This window comes from Schistocerca cancellata, chromosome 1 (genome assembly GCF_023864275.1).
Source record: "Schistocerca cancellata isolate TAMUIC-IGC-003103 chromosome 1, iqSchCanc2.1, whole genome shotgun sequence".
Lineage (NCBI taxonomy): Eukaryota > Metazoa > Arthropoda > Insecta > Orthoptera > Acrididae > Schistocerca > Schistocerca cancellata.
The window spans coordinates 1,274,480,082-1,274,502,878 of NC_064626.1; the positions used below are offsets into that span (position 1 = coordinate 1,274,480,082).

General features: G+C 45.7%; 1 protein-coding gene across 2 annotated transcripts in view; it reads left to right on the forward strand.

The window, feature by feature from the left end:
• LOC126095047 (BMP-2-inducible protein kinase) overlaps positions 1-22,797 on the forward strand; it is a 258,480-nt gene that overhangs the window by 48,780 nt on the left and 186,903 nt on the right. For both annotated transcript variants that reach the window (XM_049909726.1, XM_049909735.1), the window contains exons 3-4: positions 12,353-12,477; positions 21,409-21,542. In XM_049909726.1, coding sequence (XP_049765683.1) covers positions 12,353-12,477; positions 21,409-21,542 — 259 coding nt within the window. The remainder of the gene's footprint in view (positions 1-12,352; positions 12,478-21,408; positions 21,543-22,797) is intronic.

Here is a 22,797-nt window from a genome sequence, read left to right on the forward strand (position 1 = left end):
CTCTTAGGGACATGCTTACTAAATCCAGTGTATACTCAGTGTGCATACGGGATGACCCCCTGTGGGTCCGGGGGTTAGAATAGGTCTGAGGTATTCCTGCCTGTCGTAAGAGGTGACTAAAAGAAGTCTCACACTTTGTAGCCCTAGGAATTCAGGTCTCATTCTATGGTTTGACCTGCCACTTTCACCTGCAATTCAACTATTTGGAGGAGAACACTTTCCGGGGTATGTCATCTTTTTCTGTTGTCTCCTGTCCTCTTTTGCCCCAATGGCAATATTGGATTTCTCTGTGCCCAATATCCAGCTCAGTAGCCAGTTTGTTGTGGTGGGTCCATCATGTACCCATTTGGTGGTAGCCCCGACAACACAGGGACCACACTGCTGATGGGTGAGCTGTAAACTCCCCATATATGCCAAGGAGTAGATGCCTGTCTTCCTAGGGCATCAAGACTCCCGTCAACGGCCATCATGCCAGTTGGCGTTGATGTGGCTGGATGGTGCCCATGGGGAGAGCCCCTGATCGGGGTGGGTGGCATCAGGGTGGATGACCCGCAATGAAGCGGACTAAGTAATCTTCCTGGTGACCGTACAGCACCAGCAGTCTCTAAGAAGGGCAAGCTCGAATACAGTGCCGACAGATATGACCCTAAATCGTTTCCCTCCCTCGCTACACCATGGGAAGAATGTAGGGCTACAGAACAGAGAGAGCCATATTCTCCTCAGTTTTTAGTCTGTAGCAGAACTGATGGGGACTCCTTTCTACCTACAAAGCCTCAGTTTTTCGTTGACCACCTTGAGGATAAGTTTGGAGAAGTGACAGCACTGTAAAAGATGCGAAACGGCGCAGTCTTGGTTCAGGCTGCATCCCCTGCCCAATTCCGATCGTTCTCACCTGTGACAAGCTGGGTGAAATTCCTGTTTCCGTTACTCCCCATAAAAGCCTCAACATGGTCCAGAGGATCATTTTCCATTGCGATCTCCTCTTGCACTCCGACGACGAGCTGCACGCCAGTTTAGAACGGCAGGGTGTTCAGTTCATCCGGCGTGTTTACAGGGGACCTAAAGACAACAGGGTTGCTACTCGTGCCTTCATCTTGGCCTTTGAGGGTGATTTATTGCCTGAAAAGGTAAAGGTGATGATTTACTGCCGCGATGTTAAACCATATGTCCCTCCCCCTATGCGGTGCTCTAAGTGCCGGAAATTTGGGCACACGACTTCCCGCTGAACTTCCAGTGCCACATGTTGAGACTACGGACGTCTGCTGCACCCAGATAATCCATGTGCGCCTCCTCCCACTTGCATCAGCTGTGGAGACCACCACTCCCCCTGCTAGCCAGACTGCCCAGTACTCCAAAAGGAGCGGTAGATCATGGACTTAAAGACCCTGGACTGGTTGACTTATACAGAGTATAAACGTAAATTTGAAAGATTACAACCCATTCAGTTGACGTCGGCATGTGCTGCACCTATGTCACCATCGCCGTCCTCACTCTGTGCCACAAACAGTGGGCTCTCCAGGCCACGAGAATACATCCGCCCCCTTGGTGGTAGGGGCAAATCTTCCTCCGTTGCTCCCAAAGAATCAACTTCAGGAGCAAGTCCCGCCCCCCCCCCTTCACAAAATGCCCCCCCCCTCTTGCGGGTCCAGGGGTTAGATTAGGCCTGAGGTACTCCTGCCTGTCGTAAGAGGTGACTAAAAGGAGTTGTGTGGACTGGGTGGTTTTTTAGGTTAGATGGCCTTGGACAAGTACAGAAAGGGCAACAGCCTCAAAGGGTGCGGGGCAAAGTCAGGACCTGCGGGGACCAAGCAGCAGTCAGTATTGTAATTGTAAGCTGTCAAAGCTGCACGGGTAAAGTACTGGAACTTAAAGTGCTGATAGAAAGCACCGAAGCTGAAATAGTTATAGGTACGGAAAGCTGGCTGAAGCTGGAGATAAATTCTGCCAAAATTTTTACAAAGAAACAGGCGGTGTTTAGAAAGGATAGATTGCATGCAACCAATGGTGGCGTGTTTGTCGCTGTTAGTAGTAGTTTATCCTGTAGTAAAATAGAAGTGGATAGTTCCTGTGAATTACTATGGGTGGAGGTTATACTCAACAACCGAGCTAGGTTAATAATTGGCTCCTTTTACCGACCTCCCAACTCGGCAGCATTTGTGGCAGAACAACTGAGAGAAAATCTGGAATACATTTCACATAAATTTCCTCAGCATGTTATAGTCTTAGGTGGAGATTTCAGTTTACCAGATATAGACTGGGACACTCAGATGTTTAGGACGGGTGGTAGGGACAGAGCATTGAGTGACATTACACTGAGTGCACTGTCCGAAAATTACCTCTTGCAGTTAAACAGAGAACCGACTCGTGGAGATAACGTCTTGGACCTACTGATAACAAACAGACCCGAACGTTTCGACTCTGTAAGCGCAGAACAGGGAATCAGTTATCATAAGGCTGTTGCAGCATCCCTGAATATGGAAGTTAATAGGAATATTAAAAAAGGGAGGAAGGTTTATCTGTTCAGGAAGAGTAATAGAAGGCAGATATCAGACTACCTAACAGATCAAAACAGAAAATCTCTGTTCCGGCACTGACAATGTTGAGTGTTTATGGGAAAAGTTCAAGGCAATCGTAAAATGCGTTTTATACAGGTACGTGCCGAGTAAAACTGTGAGGGACAGGAAAAATCCACCATGGTTCAACAACAAAGTTAGGAAACTACTGCGAAAGCAAAGAGAGCTTCACTCCAAGTTTAAATGCAGTCAAAACCTCTCAGACAAACAGAAGCTAAACGATGTCAAAGTTAGCGTAAGGAGGGCTATGCGTGAAGCGTTCAGTGAATTCGAAAGTAAAATTCTATGTACCGACTTTACAGAAAATCCTAGGAAGTTCTGGTCTTACGTTAAATCAGTAAGTGGCTCAAAACAGCATATCCAGACTCTCCGGGATGATGATGGCATTGAAACAGAGGATGACACGCGTAAAGCTGAAATACTAAACACCTTTTTCCAAAGCTGTTTCACAGAGGAAGACCGCACTGCAGTTCCTTCTCTAAATGCTCCCACGAACGAAAAAATGGCTGACATCGAAATAAGTGTCCAAGGAATAGAAAAGCAACTGAAATCACTTAACAGAGGAAACTCCACTGGACCTGACGGGATACCAATTAGATTCTACACAGAGTATGCGAAAGAACTTGTCCCCCTTCTAAGAGCCGTGTACCGCAAGCTTCTAGAAGAACGGAAGGTTCCAAATGATTGGAAAAGAGCACAGGTAGTTCCAGTTTTCAAGAAGGGTCATCAAGCAGATGCGCCTATACTCTGACATCGATCTGTCGTATAACTTTGGAGCGTGTTTTTTGCTCGTGTATCATGTCATTTTTGAAAACCCAGAATCTACTCTGTAGGAATCAGCATGGATTCCAGAAACAGCGATCGTATGAGACCCAACTCGCTTTATTTGTTCATGAGACCCAGAAAATACTAGATACAGGCTTCCTGGTAGATGCCATTTTCCTTGACTTCAGGAAGGTGTTCGATACAGTTCCACACTGTCGCCTGATAAACAAAGTAAGAGCCTACAGAATATCAGACCAGCTGTGTGGCTGGATTGAAGAGTTTTTAGCAAACAGAACAAAGCATGTTGTTCTCAATGGAGAGACGTCTACAGACGTTATAGTAACCTCTGGCGTGTCGCAGGGGAGTGTTATGGGACCTTTGCTTTTCACAATATATATAAATGACCTAGTCGATAGTGTTGGAAGTTCTATGCGGCTTTTCGCGGATGATGCTGTAGTATACAGAGAAGTTGCAGCATTAGAAAATTGCAGCGAAATGGAGGAAGATCTGCCGCGGATAGGCACTTGGTGCAGGTAGTGGCAACTGACCCTTAACATAGACAAATGTAATCTATTGCGAACACATAGAAAGAAGGATCCTTTATTATATGATTATATGATAGTGGAAAAAACACTGGTAGCAGTTACTTCTTTAAAATATCTGGGAGTATGCGTATGGAACGATTTGAAGTGGAATGATCATATAAAATTAATTGTTAGTAAGGCGGGTGCCAGGTTGAGATTCATTGGGAGAGTCCTTAGAAAATGTAGTCCATCAACAAAGGAGGTGGCTTACAAAACACTCGTTCGACCTATACTTGAATATTGCTCATCAGTGTGGGATCCATACCAGGTCAAGTTGACAGAGGAGATAGAGAAGATCCAAAGAAGAGCGGCGTGTTTCATCACAGGGTTATTTTTTTAAGTGTGATAGCATTACGGAGATGTTTAGCAAACTTGAGTGGCAGACTCTGCAAGAGAGGCGCTCTGCATTGCGGTGTAGCTTGCTCGCCAGGTTTCGAGAGGGTGCGCTTCTGGATGAGGTATCGAATATATTGCTTCCCCCTACTTATACTTCCCGAGGAGATCACGAATGTAAAATTAGAGAGATTCGAGCGTGCACGAAGGCTTTCAGCCAGTCGTTCTTCCTGCGAACCATACGTGACTGGAACAGGAAAGGGAGGCAATGATAGTGGCACATAAAGTGCCCTCCGCCACAAACCATTGGGTGGCTTGAGGAGTATAAATGTAGAATGCTACAACAGTTGTAGCCCCATCAGCTCCGCCAACCCCAGTCGCCTCTCAGATCCAGAAGACTACCCCTGCCCCCTTGATGGTGGGGTGAGTGGGGGGGGGGGGGTCACTTTGCTCCCTGTTGTTCCTGCACCACCTACTTTGGGAGAAACACCACTCCAACTGCCGGGGATATCAGTCCCCACTTCTGTGCCAGAGAAGCATAAGTCTTCTTCGGCTCCTCTCGCTAGGAAGGGGTCCCTTGGGTCACTCCCTTCCCAGGTTTCTGCTAGTGGGAAAGATGACACCTGCCAGTGGCTGAAGAGCCCAAAAGCAGCTGGTCGTATGGCTTCATGCTCATCCTCAATCCTGGAGACTGAATCAGTGAAGTCCTCCCAGCCAGAGAAACCCAAGGAGCAGTGAGAGAAATCCAAAAAAAAGATCCCCAAGACTAAGGGAATTGCGGTGGCATCAACACCACCACTACCTACAAGCTCTGCATCTGCGGCTGAGGTGGAGATTCTGGCATCCGCTGAGGACAAAGATCTCGGCGAACCCTCACACAATGGATATGGGCTGCTCAGGTAGTAAGTCGGTGGCAGCAGGTGACCCTGAGGCATAAACTGCCTCACTGAATGTTCCATGCCTTCCCAGTGTCATGATCACGTCATCCTCCAGTGGCATTGTGGCAGTTTTTTCCACTGCCCTGCTGAGCTATGGCAACTGTTAGCTTTACACCTGCTTTCTGCATTGCCCTCCAGGAAACCTGGTTCCCAGCTGTGTGGACCCCTGCCCTCTGCGGCTATAAGGGATATTACAGGAACCATAGTGACTATAATAGTGTGTCAGGTGGAGTTTGCGTCTATGTCTAAACTCAGTCTGTAGTGAAACTGTGCCCCTTCAGATCCCTCTTGAAGCTGTGGCTGTCAGAATGAGGACGAGTCAGGAAATAACTGTCTGCAGTCTATATCTTCCTCCAGATGGTGCAGTAGCCCTGAATGTATTAGCTGCACTGATTTATCAACTGTCTAAACCTTTCCTACTTCTGGGAGATTTTAACACCCATAACCTCCTTGTGGAGTGGCACCATGCTTACTGGCCGAGGCAGAGATGTCAAAACTTTACTATCTGGATCGACCTCTGCCTCTTAAATACTGGAGACACCACACATTTCAGTGTGGCTCATGGTAGTTACTAGACTATTGATTTATCAATTTGCAGCCCAGGACTTCCCCCATCTATGCACTGGAGAGCACATGATGACCTGTGTGTTAGTGACCACTTCCCCATCTTCCTGTCACTGCCCCGGCATCAGGTTCACGGACACCTGCCTAGATGGGCTTTAAACAGGGCGGACTGGTAAACTTTCACCTCTGCTGTCACTGTTGAATCTTTCGCACTTGGGAACATTGCTGTGACGGTTGAGCAGGTGACTACAACAATCCTTTCTGTGGCAGAAAACGTGATCCCTCGCTCTTTAGGGTGCCCCCGGCACCAAAATGAACAGCATAGAGACAGAAGTGATGACACTTCCTGCAGGACCTGACCATCATTTTGCAGGAAAATTTCCAAGCACATACAGTGATAGCTGTTACTGATTTTCTTGACTGATGGTGCCGCTAAGTGCTACACCACGTACTGCGCTTCCCTGACTTAAGCTCTTGTCAGTTCAACTCGATTTCTAAACTGAAGGAAACACTTCATGGCATTCGCTTCAGAACTGCTACAAATTCATCGGGCAATAGACCATGTCGCTCGAACTGTCAACAAAAATGGCTCTACTAAGAGTATCCTACAACTTCCACATTGCTGGCATTCGGTTATACACAATGCTGATGATGACTACTTTGAAGGTCAGTGAAACTGTGAAACAAGTATCTATTTTGTACAGGCTGTAAATAAATAGTTGCCCCTGTTAAAGTTCCAACCCTCGTAATAAAAAGTGTGAGGTCATCCACATGAGTGCGAAAAGGAATCAGTTAAACTTTGGTTACATGATAAATCAATCAAATCTGAAGGCCATAAATTCAAGTAAATACCTAGGAGTCACAATTATGAACTACTTAAATGGGAAAGAACACACACAAGACGTTGTGGAGAAGGCAAACAAAAGGCTGGGTTTTATTAGGAGAATGCTAGAAAATGCAATAGATCTACTAAAGAGACTGCTTACACTAAACTTGTCCATCCTCTTTTGGAGTACTGCTGTGTTGTGTGGGATTCTTCCAAGGTAGAGTTAATGGAGTAAACCAAGAAAGTTCAAAGAAGGGAAGCACATATTGTATTATCAAGAAATAGGGGAGAGTGTGTGACGCACATGATGCAGGATATGGGTTGGACATCATTAAACGAAGGTGTTTCTTGTTGCAGTGGGATCTTCTCACGGAATTTCGATCACCAACTTTCTCCTTCAAATGCGAAAATATTTTGTTGACGCTAACCTATACAGAAAAGGGAAGATGTAGTGTTCATTTTTTCCTTGCTCTTTGAAAGTGGAATAATTGAGAATTATTGTGAAGGTGGTTCGATGAACACACTGCCATGCACTTAAGTGTGATTTGCGGAGTATCCATATAAATGTAATGTAGCTATGAAATGGAATGACAACATAGGCTCAGTTGTGGGTAAAGCAGGTGTAGACATTGGTTTATTGGTAGAATACTGGGAAAGTGCAATGAGTCTACAAAGGAGATTGCTTACAAATCACTTGTGTGACCGGTTCTAGAATATTGCTCAAGTTTATTGGACCCCTACCATATAGGACTAACAGGGGATATTGAACATATACAGAGAAGGCAGCATGCACTGCTACAGGTTTGTTTGATCAGTGAGAGACAGTCACAGATACACTGAAGGAACTGAACTGGAAGACTCTTGAAGGTAGACGTAAACTATTGTGAGAAAGTATGTTAACAGAATTTCTAAAACCTGCTTTAAATGATGACTCTAGGAATATGCAACAGTTTCCTGTGTATCACTCACATGAGGATTGTGAGGATAAGATTAGAATATTTACTGCATGCACAGAGGCACTCAGATAATCATTCTTTCTCTGCTCCATATGTGAATGGTACGGGAAGAAACCCTAATAACTGGTACAATGGGATGTACCCTCTGCCGTGCACCTCGCAGTGGTTTTCAGATGTAGAATGAGCAGTTTTCAGGCCGTTGACTGATGTTTCTCTGCTCACCCTTTGGTCTCTGCTGTTCATAACCTTCTTGCTGAACTTATTCATACTGACTGCTTGGTTGTCTTTCTCCATGTCCCAAGTCATGTGGGTATCCCAGGGAAAGAACTGGCAGACTGTTTGTGTAGAGGAACAATCGCTCAACGTCACTGCCTGCCTCCCCTCTCCTCTGTTTGCTTTGCTGATCACGGATGTGAGTTTGTGGACACAAATAAAACCTCTTTTTCACTCAGAGATGGAATGACCTGCTTGGTCTCCCAAGGAGACTATCCGTGCAGAGCCTTCTTCCTTCTGTTTCTCCTCAGAAGGTATCCACCAGGCTATATCACCTCCTCATTGGCTGTACTAATGTAACCCATTCTTTTATTTAACATAATGAGCCACCTCCACATTGTAATTGTGGAGCCTTACAAACTAACTCATATTCCGGTGGAATGCCCCCTTCTTTTGGCTGTCCTTGCTAAGCGTGGCCCTCCGAATCATGTGCCTCAAATAATGGCAGATGATTCATAGACCATTGAACTGGTTCTTCATTTTCTCCGTGAAATTTGTTTTTATTTTCAGAAATAGGGTTTTAAACTACCTTGAGGCAGGGGCTGGGTGCTGGGGTTAGCATGTCTCCCACTGTATGCTGGGTCTGGAAGATATCTGACCCTGCCCCCTCGACCAGCTCTCTTTCATTCCTCCGTTATTTTCTGTTTTAGACGTAGCACTCTGTTGAATGGTGGATGCTCTTCAACACCTTGTCTATGCTGAAGCAGTGGTGGGACAGCTGTGGTTGGGATGACACTCATCATTGCATGTAGAGCCCAGGAGACACTCCCTTGCTGCCTTATCTATTTTTCACCTCTTGTTTTTATTGTTGATGGGTCAACTGATGTCAATTACATTTTTAGTTTTCTTTCTCGTACTGATCGGAATCTATTGACCAGAAGACATTCTTTCCTCTGTGACTGTTATTGTCCTTCATTGGGCTTGTGGAGAATGGATGTAGGATGGGGATTTTCTCACCATTGGATAAGCCCTGGGAGACCCCTTTTCTGCTCAGATATATACTGGCCCGATCCGTACACTTCTCCATAAATTCTTTCTCGGCTTTGGCATCAGTATTGTCTTAGATGCCTGTCTGACCACTCCTGCATACTTTCATTATCAGAAAACGTACTTCACGGACATCACTAATTCCAGACAAACTGCCCCTGGATTGAGGGACTAATAAGTGTGTTTTTTATCCCTTTAAACCTGAATCATTCAACCAACCATATTGTTAGCACACAATACATGTTCCAAAATCCTGCACACCACGTGGCGCCATCACATGCCGTTATCCTACATGAGTGTGGCCTGCTTCCAATTTTTGGTGAAGAACTTCTTGTCACAATATATTCCCTGGGTTCAATTTACTACTTCCTACTGTATCCACCATATAGAGGAGAATGGGGTCCTGCAGGGCTCTGTGTTGTGTGTGCACTTTTTTTCTAGTGGCTATCTATGGTCTAGCTACAGATGTGTGGTCTGTGTCACCTTCCATTTGTGTTGATGAGTTTTGTGTTTGCTATTGCTCCTTCATTGTGTGTGTTGCTAAATGCTGACTGGGATGTCATACAAAAGGTGCAGTCCTGGGCTCTCACGCAGCTTCCAGTTTTCAGCTGCCGAGACATGAGTCGTGCAATTCTGTTGCTGTCGTACTGTCCGTCCCCAACCAGAACTTTGCCTTAATGACCAGGTGCTCAGTGAACAGCCTACTCGCAGAGGCTGGAATCCCTCCGCTACAGATCGGGTGTCGACAATTGCTGCTCAATTATCCAATTATCGTGTCCTTTTTTTTTCTGGTAGGGAACTACATCTCCCACAGCAGTAGCCCAGGACTGTAGTCATGACCACAGTTCATATACAGTGTCTGTGCTCTATACTTAAACTTCCCCCACTTTTGCGTCATTTTGGGAAGCAATTGTGTATGCTCCTTTAGTGCGTTCAACATCCTCAGATCTGTTTGTGACCTTTCCTTTGGATGGAAAGACTCCATTGAGCCCACTGCTTCCGCTTTTTTTCACAGCAGTTCTTGATGCATTTCCAGTTTGGAAGTGGTGTGTACTGATGGCTCCGTGGTTGACAGATGAACTTGTTTTGCCTATGCACATTCAAGACTCGGTGAACTATGCTCCCTGCCAAACGGATGCAGAATTATTCACTGCAGAATTGGTGACTATCACTCGAATCCTCAGTCACATTCTTTCTTTCACTGGCGAAACATTTCTAATCAACAGTGATTCCGTGAGTACTCTTCAAGCCATTGAGTAGTCCTACCGTCAACATCCATTGGCTGTGAGTATCCAGAATGTCCTTTCTGACCTATTAAGTTGTACAGTCAGTCTTTTTCAGGACCATGCACCAAGGTGGGATCTTGGGGAATAAATATGCTAACCAATTGGTCAAGTTCACTGCCAGGATGCCGACTTTGGAAATGAGGATTCCAGAACTGGTCCTTCTATTGACTCTACACTTTCAGTTCATGAAGGCTTGGAACACAGGTTGGTGTGCCCTGGTTTCTTTGAACACACTGCAAGCAATAAAGGGGGCCACGTCTGTGTGCGAGTCTTCCCTTTCTTCATTTCACAGGTTCAACTGTTCAATCGGCTTCACATTGGCTATGCTTGACTGACCTACGGCAACATCTCGTGACGTGAGGATCCAACACACCGTTGGTGTGGTGCCTATCTGATGGTGACCCACATCCCTACTGGACTGTCACAATTCGGCTACCTTATTGTGAAACCTCAGACTTGCTAACATGTTGCCTCTTTGTGGTAGTGAACGACGATGCCAGAGCGGCTGACTTGGTTTTACATTTTATCCGTGAAAGTAGTTTTTACTCGTCTCTATGAGGCAGGGCATATAGTCTCCGTCACACGCTTCAGGGACTGGAGGGGTACCCTGTTACCTGCTCTGAACCCAAGAGCCCTTGGCTGCCCTTGCTCAGTGTCTGGGCCAGCTCCTGCCCTTCCCACAATTTTAATTCTTCTGATTCTTTTCCATCTGCTATTGATATACTCTCTAAAACATCATTCTTCGACCTGTGATTTCAACAACTTGTCCGTGTTGCTAGTTTTCCTGGGGTAATATAGTGTGAGGAAACACTGGTTGGATGCAGAAGGTCTCTCTCTGATTATGTAACGCACCCTGGCAGCCTCCAGCTTCTTTGTGAGTGAAGTATCTCATCCACCTTCACCCTCATACCCATCTCTCACTTCTAATTGTTTCTATGTCTTGGTTTTATTGATTCTCAGTTACAGTTGGGTTCATCAGGATTTGTTTTTTGTGTCCTTCCTCTCTGAGAACTCTTCACAGTTTCATGCCTATGACCTGTGGTCCACTACAGTTGCCTTGGTCCTGGTTTTGGATAGTGCAATTTTGTCATGCAGGGTACACTTTAATCATGGCAACATACGAAAAGTTTTGGAAATGCTTCCGCCCTTGGCCTGGAGGCTAATGATCATCCCCTTTTGGACGTCAGATATATTGCTTATTCCACATTACGACAACCACTACACTGTTTTCCGCATTTGTATGACACACTTTATATACACTCTACTCTTATTGATACCATCTGTCATGTTGATGTGGAACGTAGATGGTGGTCACATTAGTGCAACTGGACCAGAACCAACAAGTCATGTAGTTTCATTTGAAGAAAAAGGAATTTGACTCACAAATCTCTGTGTGATATTGTTATGAAAACACAGCATTCTGAAAAGTTAACTAGAGAGTAGTTTTTAGTGGTTGGGGATTGAATGCAGCTGTGTGGATACAGTAAGCCGCAAGTGAAGTCAACATCCATTTACTTGAACGCATTTCATTAACACACACACATTTGCTACATCAGTCTAATTTCTTCAGTGTGCTACCTTGTACACAACATTTCTCGGAGGAGTGAAAGGTCACAGCAAAATCGATTTTTGATCACATAATGATCATCTTCAGTGCTTTTGCGTACAAATTAAAGCTCGTAGGCACTGGTGTCTAGTTATTAGCAGTAACAGAAGCTACGAAACGATCACCAGTGCCTATGAGCTTTAATTTGTACGCTAAAGCACTGAAGATGATCATTATGTGATCGAAAATAGATTTTGCTGTTAATAAATCATCAGAATTACGGCCAATGCTGACCTTCCTTCTAAGTTACCACTCACACTCTCTGCCCAGAGATTTGTGATTCTGTCACTGTCTGCCACTCGTGCTTGAATGAGTACAAACTGTTGAGGCTTTTTCCATCTGAAGATGGAGTGACTGTGGGGTTTCCAGGTTTAAACAGCACCAGAGGTCCCCGACCTTGAATGATCACCTCCCTGTACCTTGGTACGCTTGACCTGCCACTCAAAATAAGTTTCGTTCATTTTGGGCTCACTTAAGTTGAGTTTACTTTCGAAGCAAAGATTACAAATTGTTAACTTGAAAATTGAGATTGAAGGTTGCTATTTATATTGAGACATGTAAGTAGTACAGATTGTAACATTTTGAAGGCTAGCATAGCAAATATTTAAGTTGTTGTTGTAACCTAGCATCAGTAAGTTCATCTCTCTGCCTTCATTTCCAGGGGGATTCGCTGTTGTCTTCCTGGTGAAAGGCAGTGGGGGTGGTGGAACACGGTATGCACTGAAGCGGATGTATGTCAATAATGAACATGATCTGAATGTTGCTAAACGAGAGATTCAGATTGCAGTAAGTATGAAACAAAAGCACTATGAGACACTATTTACAGTGTGTGTGTGTGTGTGTGTGTGTGTGTGTGTGTGTGTGTGTGTGTGTGTGTGTGTGTGTGTGTGTGCACATGCATACGTAATCGTGCTTTTTAAATATCATGAATAGATTGTACTGCTATTAACAAATAGAGAATGAATAAATATAAGTTGACAAAATGGGAAAATATTGGAATGTGTGCAGATATTATGAAAAGGATAGTTGCTACCCATCTTACAGTGGAGATGCAGAGATTCCCCAAATCTCTCAACATGCAAAGTAACGGTGCATCTGCCGAAAGAATCGCAATCCACCACCCAAAAACTGATCCCTGACCTTATAATCCTATCTATTGACAAAGAGTCCACCACTGTTGTTTTGAACTGCAAGGGTTACCTGGCAGAAGGACTCTGCCAGCTCTCAGATTCATCCACCTACAAACTCTTCCACAGTTACCCCATTCCAGAATCCAACAGAATCTCCTCAAATCCTTAGGTCCATCCTAGAACCACTCCCCACACCAATACATTCTACATGCTTCCTAAAGTCCATAAACCCAAACATCCAGGATGCCCGATTGTGCCCGTTAATGTAATCTCACTGAGAGAATCTCTGCTCTCATAGACCATCACCTTCAACCTATTAGCCACAACCTACCCTCCTATATAAAAGATACCTACCATTTCCTCTAACGACTCTCCGTAGTTTTTGTTCCTTTACTACATTGTGTCCTGCTAGCCACTATTGATGCCACTTCCATTTACACTAACATCCCTGATGCCCATGATGTTATGCTATTGTACACCATCTTTTCCAATGCACGATCGAATCCAAACCTACAATCTACTTCCTAGTCTCCATGACCAACAATATTCTCACCCACAATTACTTCACCTTCAAAGAAATCACCTATAAAGAAATCTGGGGTATGGCTATGGGCACTTATGACACCAACCTCATCATGGTCATCCACAGGAATCTTTCCTAAACACCCAGAATCCCAAACCTCTCATCCTGTTCAGATCATTGATGAGATCTTTGTGATCTGGATGCAGGGTGAGGACACTCTATCCACATTTCTCCATAACCTCAACCCAACAAGCCACCTTCCTAGATGCCAATCTCCACCTCATAGTTGTGACTACATTAGTACCTCTGCCCGTATCAAACCCACCAACCACCTAGACTTAGATAGCTGTCACCGAATCCATACCAAGAAGCGCCTTGCATACAGCCTAGCCACCTGAGCCCAGTGCATCTGTACTGCCAAGTGGTCTCTCGTGAAATATAATGAGGGTCTCATTGAGGCCTTCACAGACCATAATTACCCTCCCAACCTTGTACAAAAACAGATCTCCCATGCCATCTCTCTTGTCGCCCACCACCTACCAAAGTCACACCGTCCGGTCACAGAGGTGCATTCCCCTCATGACTTGAGTACCACCCAGGACTGGAGCAACTGGATCACATTCTCCGCCAAGGTTTCAGCTACCTCTTGTTGTGCCCTGAAATGAGGACTTGGGCTGTATTACCCGCTATCCTTCCCATGTAATAGACCTAGATGCAAGATCTGTCCTGAAGATCATCCCACCACCACTTAAGCTGGGACAGTCACAAGCATTATTACCCCTGTGTCCCCCCCCCCCCCCCACCCTCTCCACCCCGTGGGCCAGGCGGTTAGAATAGGCCCGAGGTATTCCTGCCTGTCGTGAGAGGCGACTAAAAGGAGTCTCACACCTTTCAGCCTTTATGTGATGGTCATCTGTAGGGTTTGACCTCCATATTTCAAAATTTTCCTGAAGAGCGAGCCAATTGGGGAAGGGTGCCTTACCTGGTGCATCGTGTCCATCGTGCATTGAGATCTTTACCCCACTTTCTCATTAAGGCATTCCAGTCCCGCTCATCCTCCATCTCTTGGACGATAACACCTTCCTGGGTGCAGTTTCCTCCACCCACTATGCATCATCATTTTCTGTGCCGACAATGACCATGGAATTCTTTGCGCCTCGTATTGAGCACGGTAGCCATCCGTCGTGGTGGGGACGCCGTGTACCCTGTTGGTTGTAGCCCCCTGACTACATAGGGATTGCTCTGCTGATGCCTGCGCCCTTAACTCTCCATGTATGCCAAGGAGTAGATGCCCGTCACCCTGGGGTTTTGGGACTCCTGGCGATGGCAATCCTGCCAGGTGGCCTGTGCTGTGGCTGGGTGGCGCTCATGGGGAGGGCACCTGGTTGGAGTGGGTGGCATCAAGGCGGATGACGCACAATGAAGTGTACCGTGTCATCACTTGCTGGTGATCAAACGCCAGCAGTCTCTAAGCGTTCCCAAGTCTCAGTACAATGCAAGGAAGTATGATCCTAAACCGTTCCCGTCCCTGGCCACACCATGGGAGGAACGCCAGGCTAAGGATGGCAGCAGCTCGTAGCCCCAGTACCTTGTATGTTCGAGAGCTGATTAAAGATTCCCAATGATGAAGTTTCAGTTTTTTGTTGCCCATTTAGAGGACAAATTTGGGGAGGTGCAGGGCTTGTCCAAAATGAGAGGTGGGTAAGTCTTGATCATAACGGCATCCTATGCCCAGTCACGGGAGTTACTAGCTTGTGACAAGCTGGGGGATGTTTCTGTAAACATCACGGCCCATAAGAGCTTAAATATGGTCCAGGGTATCATATTTCACAGGGACCTTCTTTTGCAGTCAGATAATGAGCTGCACGCCAACTTAGAGCGACGAGGAGTTAATTCCATCGGGATCTGAGGGATAATCAGGTTGCCACTGGTGCCTTCATCTTGTCCTTTGAGGCTGACACATTACCTGAGAAGGTCAAGGTGATGGTCTACCACTGTGATGTCAATCCCTTTATCCCTCCCCCAATGCGGTGCATTAAGTGCTGGAAGTTTGCCTTGTCTTCCCACTGTCCTTCCAGCATCACATGTCGATATTGTGGACGTCCACCCCATCCCAATACTCCGTGTGCCCCACCTCCCATCTATGTCAATGGCGGAGAGCATCATTCCCCTTGCTCACCAGACTCCCATGAGTCACTCCCTTCCCAGGTTTCTGCTAGTGGCCAAAAGCAGCTGGTTGTAGGGCTTCACGATCATCCTCTGTCCCGGAGACGGAATCAGTGACGCCCTCCTAGCCACAGAAATCGACAAAGGAGGCCCCCCAAAACCAAGGGAATTGTGGTGGCGCCCACACCACTGCTGCCTACAAGCTCTGCGCCCGAGGATGAGGTGAAGATTCTGGCGTCTGCTGAGGACCTAGATCTCGCCAGAGCCTCGGACACAATGAAATAACCTGTTCAGGAAATAAGTCAGTGGCAGCAGGTGACCCTGAGGCATACACTGCCTCATTGAGTGTTTCATGCCTTCCCAGTCTCACAATCATGTCATCCTCCAGTGGAATTGCAGTGGTTTTTTCCACCACCTGACTGAGCTACAGCAACTGTTAAGCTTTACACCTGTTTTCTGCATTGCCCTCCAGGAAACCTGCTTCCCGGCAATGCGGACCCCTGCCCTTCGTGACTAAAGGGGATATTACAAGAACCGTAGAAAATATAATAGAGTGTCAGGCGAAGTTTGCGTTTATGTCCTTAGCTCAGTATGTAGTGGAACTGTGCTCCTTCAAACTCCTCTTGACACTGTGGCTGTCAGGATACGGACAATGCAGGAAATAACTGTCTGCTATGTATATCTCCCTCCAGTTGGTGCGGTACCCCTGAACGTATTGGCTGCACTGATTGATCAACTCCCTAAATGTTTCCTACTTTTGGGAGATGTTAACACCCATAACCCCTTTGTGGGGTAGCACTGTGCTTACTGGCCATGGCAGAGATGTCGAAAATTTACTGTCCCAACTCTACCTCTGCCTCTTAAATACTGGAGCCGCAACACATTTCAATGTGGCTCGTGGCAGTTACTCGACCATTGATTTATCAATGTGCAGTCCAGGACTTCAATCTGTCCACTTGAGAGCACATGATGATCTGTGTGGTAGTGACCACTTCCCCATCTACGCCTACCAAGATGGGCTTTTAAACAAGGCGGACAGGGAAGCTTTCACCTCCGCTGTCACTGTCGAATCTCCCCCCATGTTGCCATCGATGTTCCAATTGAGCAGGTCACTATGACGATTGTGTCTGCGGCAGAATACGTAATCCTTCTTTCTTTAAGGTGTCCAAGGCGAAAGACAGTCCCTTGGTTGTCGCTGGAAGTCACGGAGGCAATTCGAGAGTGTCGGCAAGCTCTACAGATATTAAGTGGCACCCTTCCCTAGAGCATGTAATAGCCTTTAAGCGGCTCCATGCTCGCGTTTACCTGCTTATAAAACAACGGAAACAGGAGTGTTTGGGGATATACGTGTGTACCAGTCTACCATTGTGTCCCATACTTCACCTTCCCACGTCTGGATGACGATCAGACGTCTTTCTGGGTACCCTGGCGTTAATATCAATGGCGTGCTCTCTACAGACGCAGATGCGATTGCCGATCACTTCGCTGAGTACTATGCTCTCGAACCTCTGCATCAGAGTACTATCCCTCTGCCTTTCGCACCCTCAAATGGTGGATGGAAAGGAAAGTCCTCTCGTTCACTACGCGCCACAGTGAACCTTATAATGCCCACTTTAGAGAGTGGGAGCTCCTCCACGCCCTTGCACATTACCCTGATACAGCTCTTGGGCGGATCGGATCCACAGTCAGATGATTAAACATTCCTTGTCTGACTACAAGCGATATCTCCCCATCATCTTCAACCGGATGTGGTGCGATGGCATCTTTCCATCGCAGTGACGGGAGAGTACCGTAATTCCGGCGCTAAAACCCAGTAAAATCCGCTTGATGTGGATAGCTATTGTTCCATCAGCCTCACCAACATTCTCTGTAAGCTGCTGGAACGTATGGTGTGTCGGTGGTTGTGTTGGGTCTCGGAGTCACTGGCTCCGTGTCAAGGCGGTTTCCGCCAGAGTCGTGCTACCACTGATAATCTAGTGTCCCTGAAGTATGCCATCCAAACAGATGTAAAGCATACAACACGACCTGGCAAAATCATATCCTTGCCACATTGTACGAGTGGGGTCTCTGGGACCTGCTCCAATTTTTATCAAAACTTCCTGTCGCTCTGTACTTCTGTGTCCAAGTTGATGCCTCCCATAGTTCTCTCCATATTCAGGAGAATGGCATTCTGCAGGGCTCTATTTTCAGTGTATCTCTATTTTTAGTGGCCGTTAACGGCCTAGCAGCAGCTGTAGAGCCTTCGGTCTCCCCTTCTCCTTATTCGGATGACTTCTACATTTCGTATTGCTTCTCCAGTACTGGTGTTTCTGAGCAGTGCCCACAGGGAGCCATTCACAAGATGCACTCGTGGGCTCTAGCTCACGGCTTCCAGTTTTCAGCTGTGAAGTAATGTGTCGTGCACTTTTGTTGGCGTGATACCGTTCACCCGGAACCAGAACTTGATGTTAATGACAATCCACTCACTTTAGTGGAGACATATCGATTCTAGGACTGGTTTTCGACACCCGATTGACACGGCTACCTCACCTTCGTCAGCTTAAGCAGAAATGCTAGCAGCACCTCAGTGCCCTCCGCTGCCTGAGCAACACCAGCTGGAGTGCAGATCGCTCTACACTGCTGCAGCTGTACAGAGTCCTTGTTCAATCCCACCTTGACAATGGGAGTCTGGTTTACGGTTCAGCGACGCTGTCAACATTGCATTTACATGAGCCAGTGCACCTCTGTAGCATTTGTATAGCGACGGGCGCTTTTAGAAAGATTCTGGTGACCAGTGCCCTGGTGGTCGCTGGAGTCCCTCCATTGCAGATCCAACGTACAGAACTGCTCACCAGTTATGTTGCACACATTTGTAGTTCTCCTGAGCATCCAAATTACCGTGTCTTTTTTCCCACCCGTGGCAGCTCATTCCCCGCATCTACGTGAGGTCCAATCACTTACATCTCCACGGTGTACACCTCGGTGGAAGCTTCGTCTGGACCTTTTGTGTGGCCCTAAGGACTCTGTTAACCCCACCGCTCTCCACTGTCACTTCCTCTCCATTCTTAACATGTTCCGGGGCTCTGAAATTGTTTACACCAATGGCTCGATGGCTGATGGTAATGTTGGCTTCGCCAAAGTCCACAGAGACCCCCCCCCCTCTCGCCCCCCTCTCGCCCCCCCTCTCGCCCCCCCTCTCGCCCCCCCTCTCGCCCCCCCCTCTCGCCCCCCCTCTCGCCCCCCCCTCTCGCCCCCCCTCTCGCCCCCCCTCTCGCCCCCCCTCTCGCCCCCCCTCTCGCCCCCCCTCTCGCCCCCCCTCTCGCCCCCCCTCTCGCCCCCCCTCTCGCCCCCCCTCTCGCCCCCCCTCTCGCCCCCCGTCTCGCCCCCCGTCTCGCCCCCCGTCTCGCCCCCCGTCTCGCCCCCCCTCTCGCCCCCCCTCTCGCCCCCCCTCTCGCCCCCCGTCTCGCCCCCCCCTACTACTACTACTACTACTACTACTACTACTACTACCTCCTCTCGCCCCCCTTACTACTACTACTACTACTACTACTACTACTATTACCTCCTCTCTCCCCCCTTACTACTACTACTATTACCTCCTCTCTCCCCCCTTACTACTACTACTATTACCTCCTCTCTCCCCCCTTACTACTACTACTATTACCTCCTCTCTCCCCCCTTACTACTACTACTATTACCTCCTCTCTCCCCCCTTACTACTACTACTATTACCTCCTCTCTCCCCCCTTACTACTACTACTATTACCTCCTCTCTCCCCCCTTACTACTACTACTATTACCTCCTCTCTCCCCCCTTACTACTACTACTATTACCTCCTCTCTCCCCCCTTACTACTACTACTATTACCTCCTCTCTCCCCCCTTACTACTACTACTATTACCTCCTCTCTCCCCCCCTTACTACTACTACTATTACCTCCTCTCTCCCCCCTTACTACTACTACTATTACCTCCTCTCTCCCCCCTTACTCTTGTTTCTCGCCCCCCCCTACTACTGTCTCCACCCCCACTCTCTCTCCCTCCCCCCTCCCCAACCCGCCGCTGCATGTTAAAGGGATACCTGGCCATGCGAAACATTGCATCATGATGGATTCTGCATGACTTCACAGAAATGCGTCAATGGATGTGCTACGATGCTCCTTGGATGCATTTGGAGCGGTATAAGCACGAAAGAGAGGCTATCTTGCGCCGTATCTTAATGCTGGATGAGACATGGGCCACATTGTACTAGCCAAAACTGAAGTGCCAATCCAACAAATGGCGTGATTATGGGCCCCCACTAATGCTGAACATGTGTCAGAGCGCCAGTGTGGTGAAAGTTGTGGTGATTCTCATGTACGATTGTGATGGCGCTATCCTAATGCATTACGTTCCCTCCACAGCAGACAGTCGATGCACAGTATTGCTGTTTGTTTTTGGAGCATCACCTGTGATCAGCTTTGCGAAAGAATTGGCGACACTTACTGCAAAACACACCCATCATTTTGCACAACAATGCGTAGGGGCATACAGCACAAGCTGTGGCTACCCTGTTCAGTCAATGGGACTGGGAAGTACTGTAGGATCCACCATACTCCCCGCACTTAAGTCATTGTGACTTTGATTTGAATCCGAAGATGAAGGAACCAATTCGTGGCATTTGCTTCAGAACTGTCCCGGAGATTCTACATGCAGTAGACAGCTCCATTCACATCATCAACAGAACAGGCTCTGCTAATGATATACTACACCTTCCACATAGCTGGCAACTGGTTCTACACAACGCAGGTTCCTACCCTCGTATCTTTAGTCTCATTCCACCTCCCGATTTCAGAAGTAAGAATGCACTGCTATACGAATACTTGAAGAATGTCTATAACTCTGACCTACCAATATTGAATAATGTATTCCCTGTGGGGTGAAAAAGGTTAAGATAAAGACATTCCACTCTTTATCATAGCCAGAGTTCTTACTGAAAATGAGCTCAATTTCCATAGATGAGTGGAAATGCTGTTGGCAACAGAACTGGCCTCCCAAATGCCAGAAACTGCCCTGCATCCAGGAGAAACACCCTGTATTTGACTCACAGTGGGCCCTCCTTTCTCCATCAGGACATTCAAAGCTGCCCTGCAATAGTGTGTTAGCAACCATCCATTCCATTCATTCCAGCAGCCATCTTCACTGTTCAGTTGGTTGATACCTGAGACTGTTGATGAGGGAATTAAGATGAAGACACATCCACTGACAATAACTCCTCCTTGGTGTCATTATCTTCATCATCAGTTCTCTGTCAGAAAATGACCATCTAAATCTGACAAGGCTCACTGCAGTTCAATATCCAAGACATCCAGAATATGCAAAATCTCTTCATTAATATGACCAGACTGATGGGACAAATTGGAAATGCCTATTACAGTAAAAAAAAAAGGAGGTGGTGGGGGCAGGGGCAGCAACACACACGACTTGGAAAGTTATCTAACATCTATCATGGAAATCTTAAGCACGTTAAGTAATATTCTATAAAGACAACTTGCACCTGGGGTCAATTTATATCTCCTGCTGGTCTTTGTATGCTTAATGTGATATCCATGAAATTGTGAAAATCAGCTAATTGCAATATATTGTTATCAAAAGTAGAAGAAATGAGAAAATTTCATAAAGTTTGGTGAAAAAATTTCAAAACTGTATTCATTATTGTAGAAATAAAGTTGAAAGTTGTCTGTCTCCTTCCACTGTTTTTATGCTAAGTGATTTGATTTACCTCTTTCTCCTTCCTATAATACTGCTGAATACTGGTATACCAAATTGTCCTTGACATACAATATTCTCCCCAGGATGGTATTTTGACGATTTTTACTTTACAGTAATTTGATTTTAACTGCTGATTAATTATTTTTGTGCGATTTCTTTTTGTTTCAGAGTAACTTGAGTGGTCACAAGAACATTATTGGTTATGTGGATTCAAGCCTTACACATACAGGGAATGGTGTATATGAAGTTCTCCTTCTGATGCCGTATTGCAAGACACACGTCTTACAGATGATGAACTCGAGGTAATTAATGTAAGATACTGTTTATGAAACATTATGCATTTCTTGTGGTTGAGGGGGAAGGAGTGGAATGGAGGGACCTGAATAAGCACACAAATAATATTCAATAACATTCAATGAGTTCCATCTAGAATGTAAACATTTTGTTACAGTCTACACCATTTGTAATGACATTGCTTTTAATGACAAATTGGCTATAACAAAGAAATCTAACAGTCCTGTCTGAACCCTATTTAAACAATATATTTAAAAAGTCACGTAGTACAACATCACTTGCGACTTACTATTTAAAATTACATATTTTCAGAAAAATATATCGCCAATAACGTCCAGCGTTAATTTTTGTTCGTTATATATTTGGCATTACTGATAACAATGTAATGCTTATTTTCAAACTCTTGTTTTCTGCAGATTGTTAGATTCAAATCAAGTGTCAAAATGAATTCATCATCAAATACAAAATGTGTACTCGCGTCTTGAAAAGGTGAAACAAATATAACTGATTATCTTCAGGAGGACAGTATACTTCAATATGTGTTACTGTATGGCGTATTAAAGTTATAGCAATTTGTTAAAAAACTTAACAAAACCGTCTTTGCTGAGATCGTATATAACTCGAAAACTCAATTCCAATATGAGTTTATTTTTTCAAAGGTACAGAAGTTGAATAATAGTGTATTCATTATTGTTGTTTTGTAGTTATGTTTGTGAGGTATTTTCAGTGTATTAAGTACAGTAGGTCACATCTGTAGAACGTTTTAAACAGAAACACAGGAAAAAGTGTAGGCCTTCATGTAATTTATCCATAGAAAACTGTCTTTTCATTTTTGTACTGTTTATTAAATTTTATAATGCAGTAAATGGAACAAAGGTTGTCATTCATGACTGTTATATTATACCTCACTTAAAGCAAGTTTTAAACAAGCTAAATATTTTCTCTCATTCATTATCCAAGACAGTGTTCGACATTATTTAACAATAACATCGTTGCTACTTCTTTCTTCAGTTATTAAAGGCTTACATTTTCCTGGCATTTTATTGCTGTGTCTACTGCATAAGCATAAGAAAAATTCCTTTTCAGTCCTTATCCACAAATACCACATTGTAAGTATTGCAGGGGTATTGTATATCTGCTACTTTTTTGAATGGTTAGTTATGTGCCAGCCTAAAATTGACACTAAATTTTTTTATAAAAAAAAGCAAAAACCTGGTTTGACTATCAGCTATAAGGACCGTAAACTATCGGTATTTTGACATT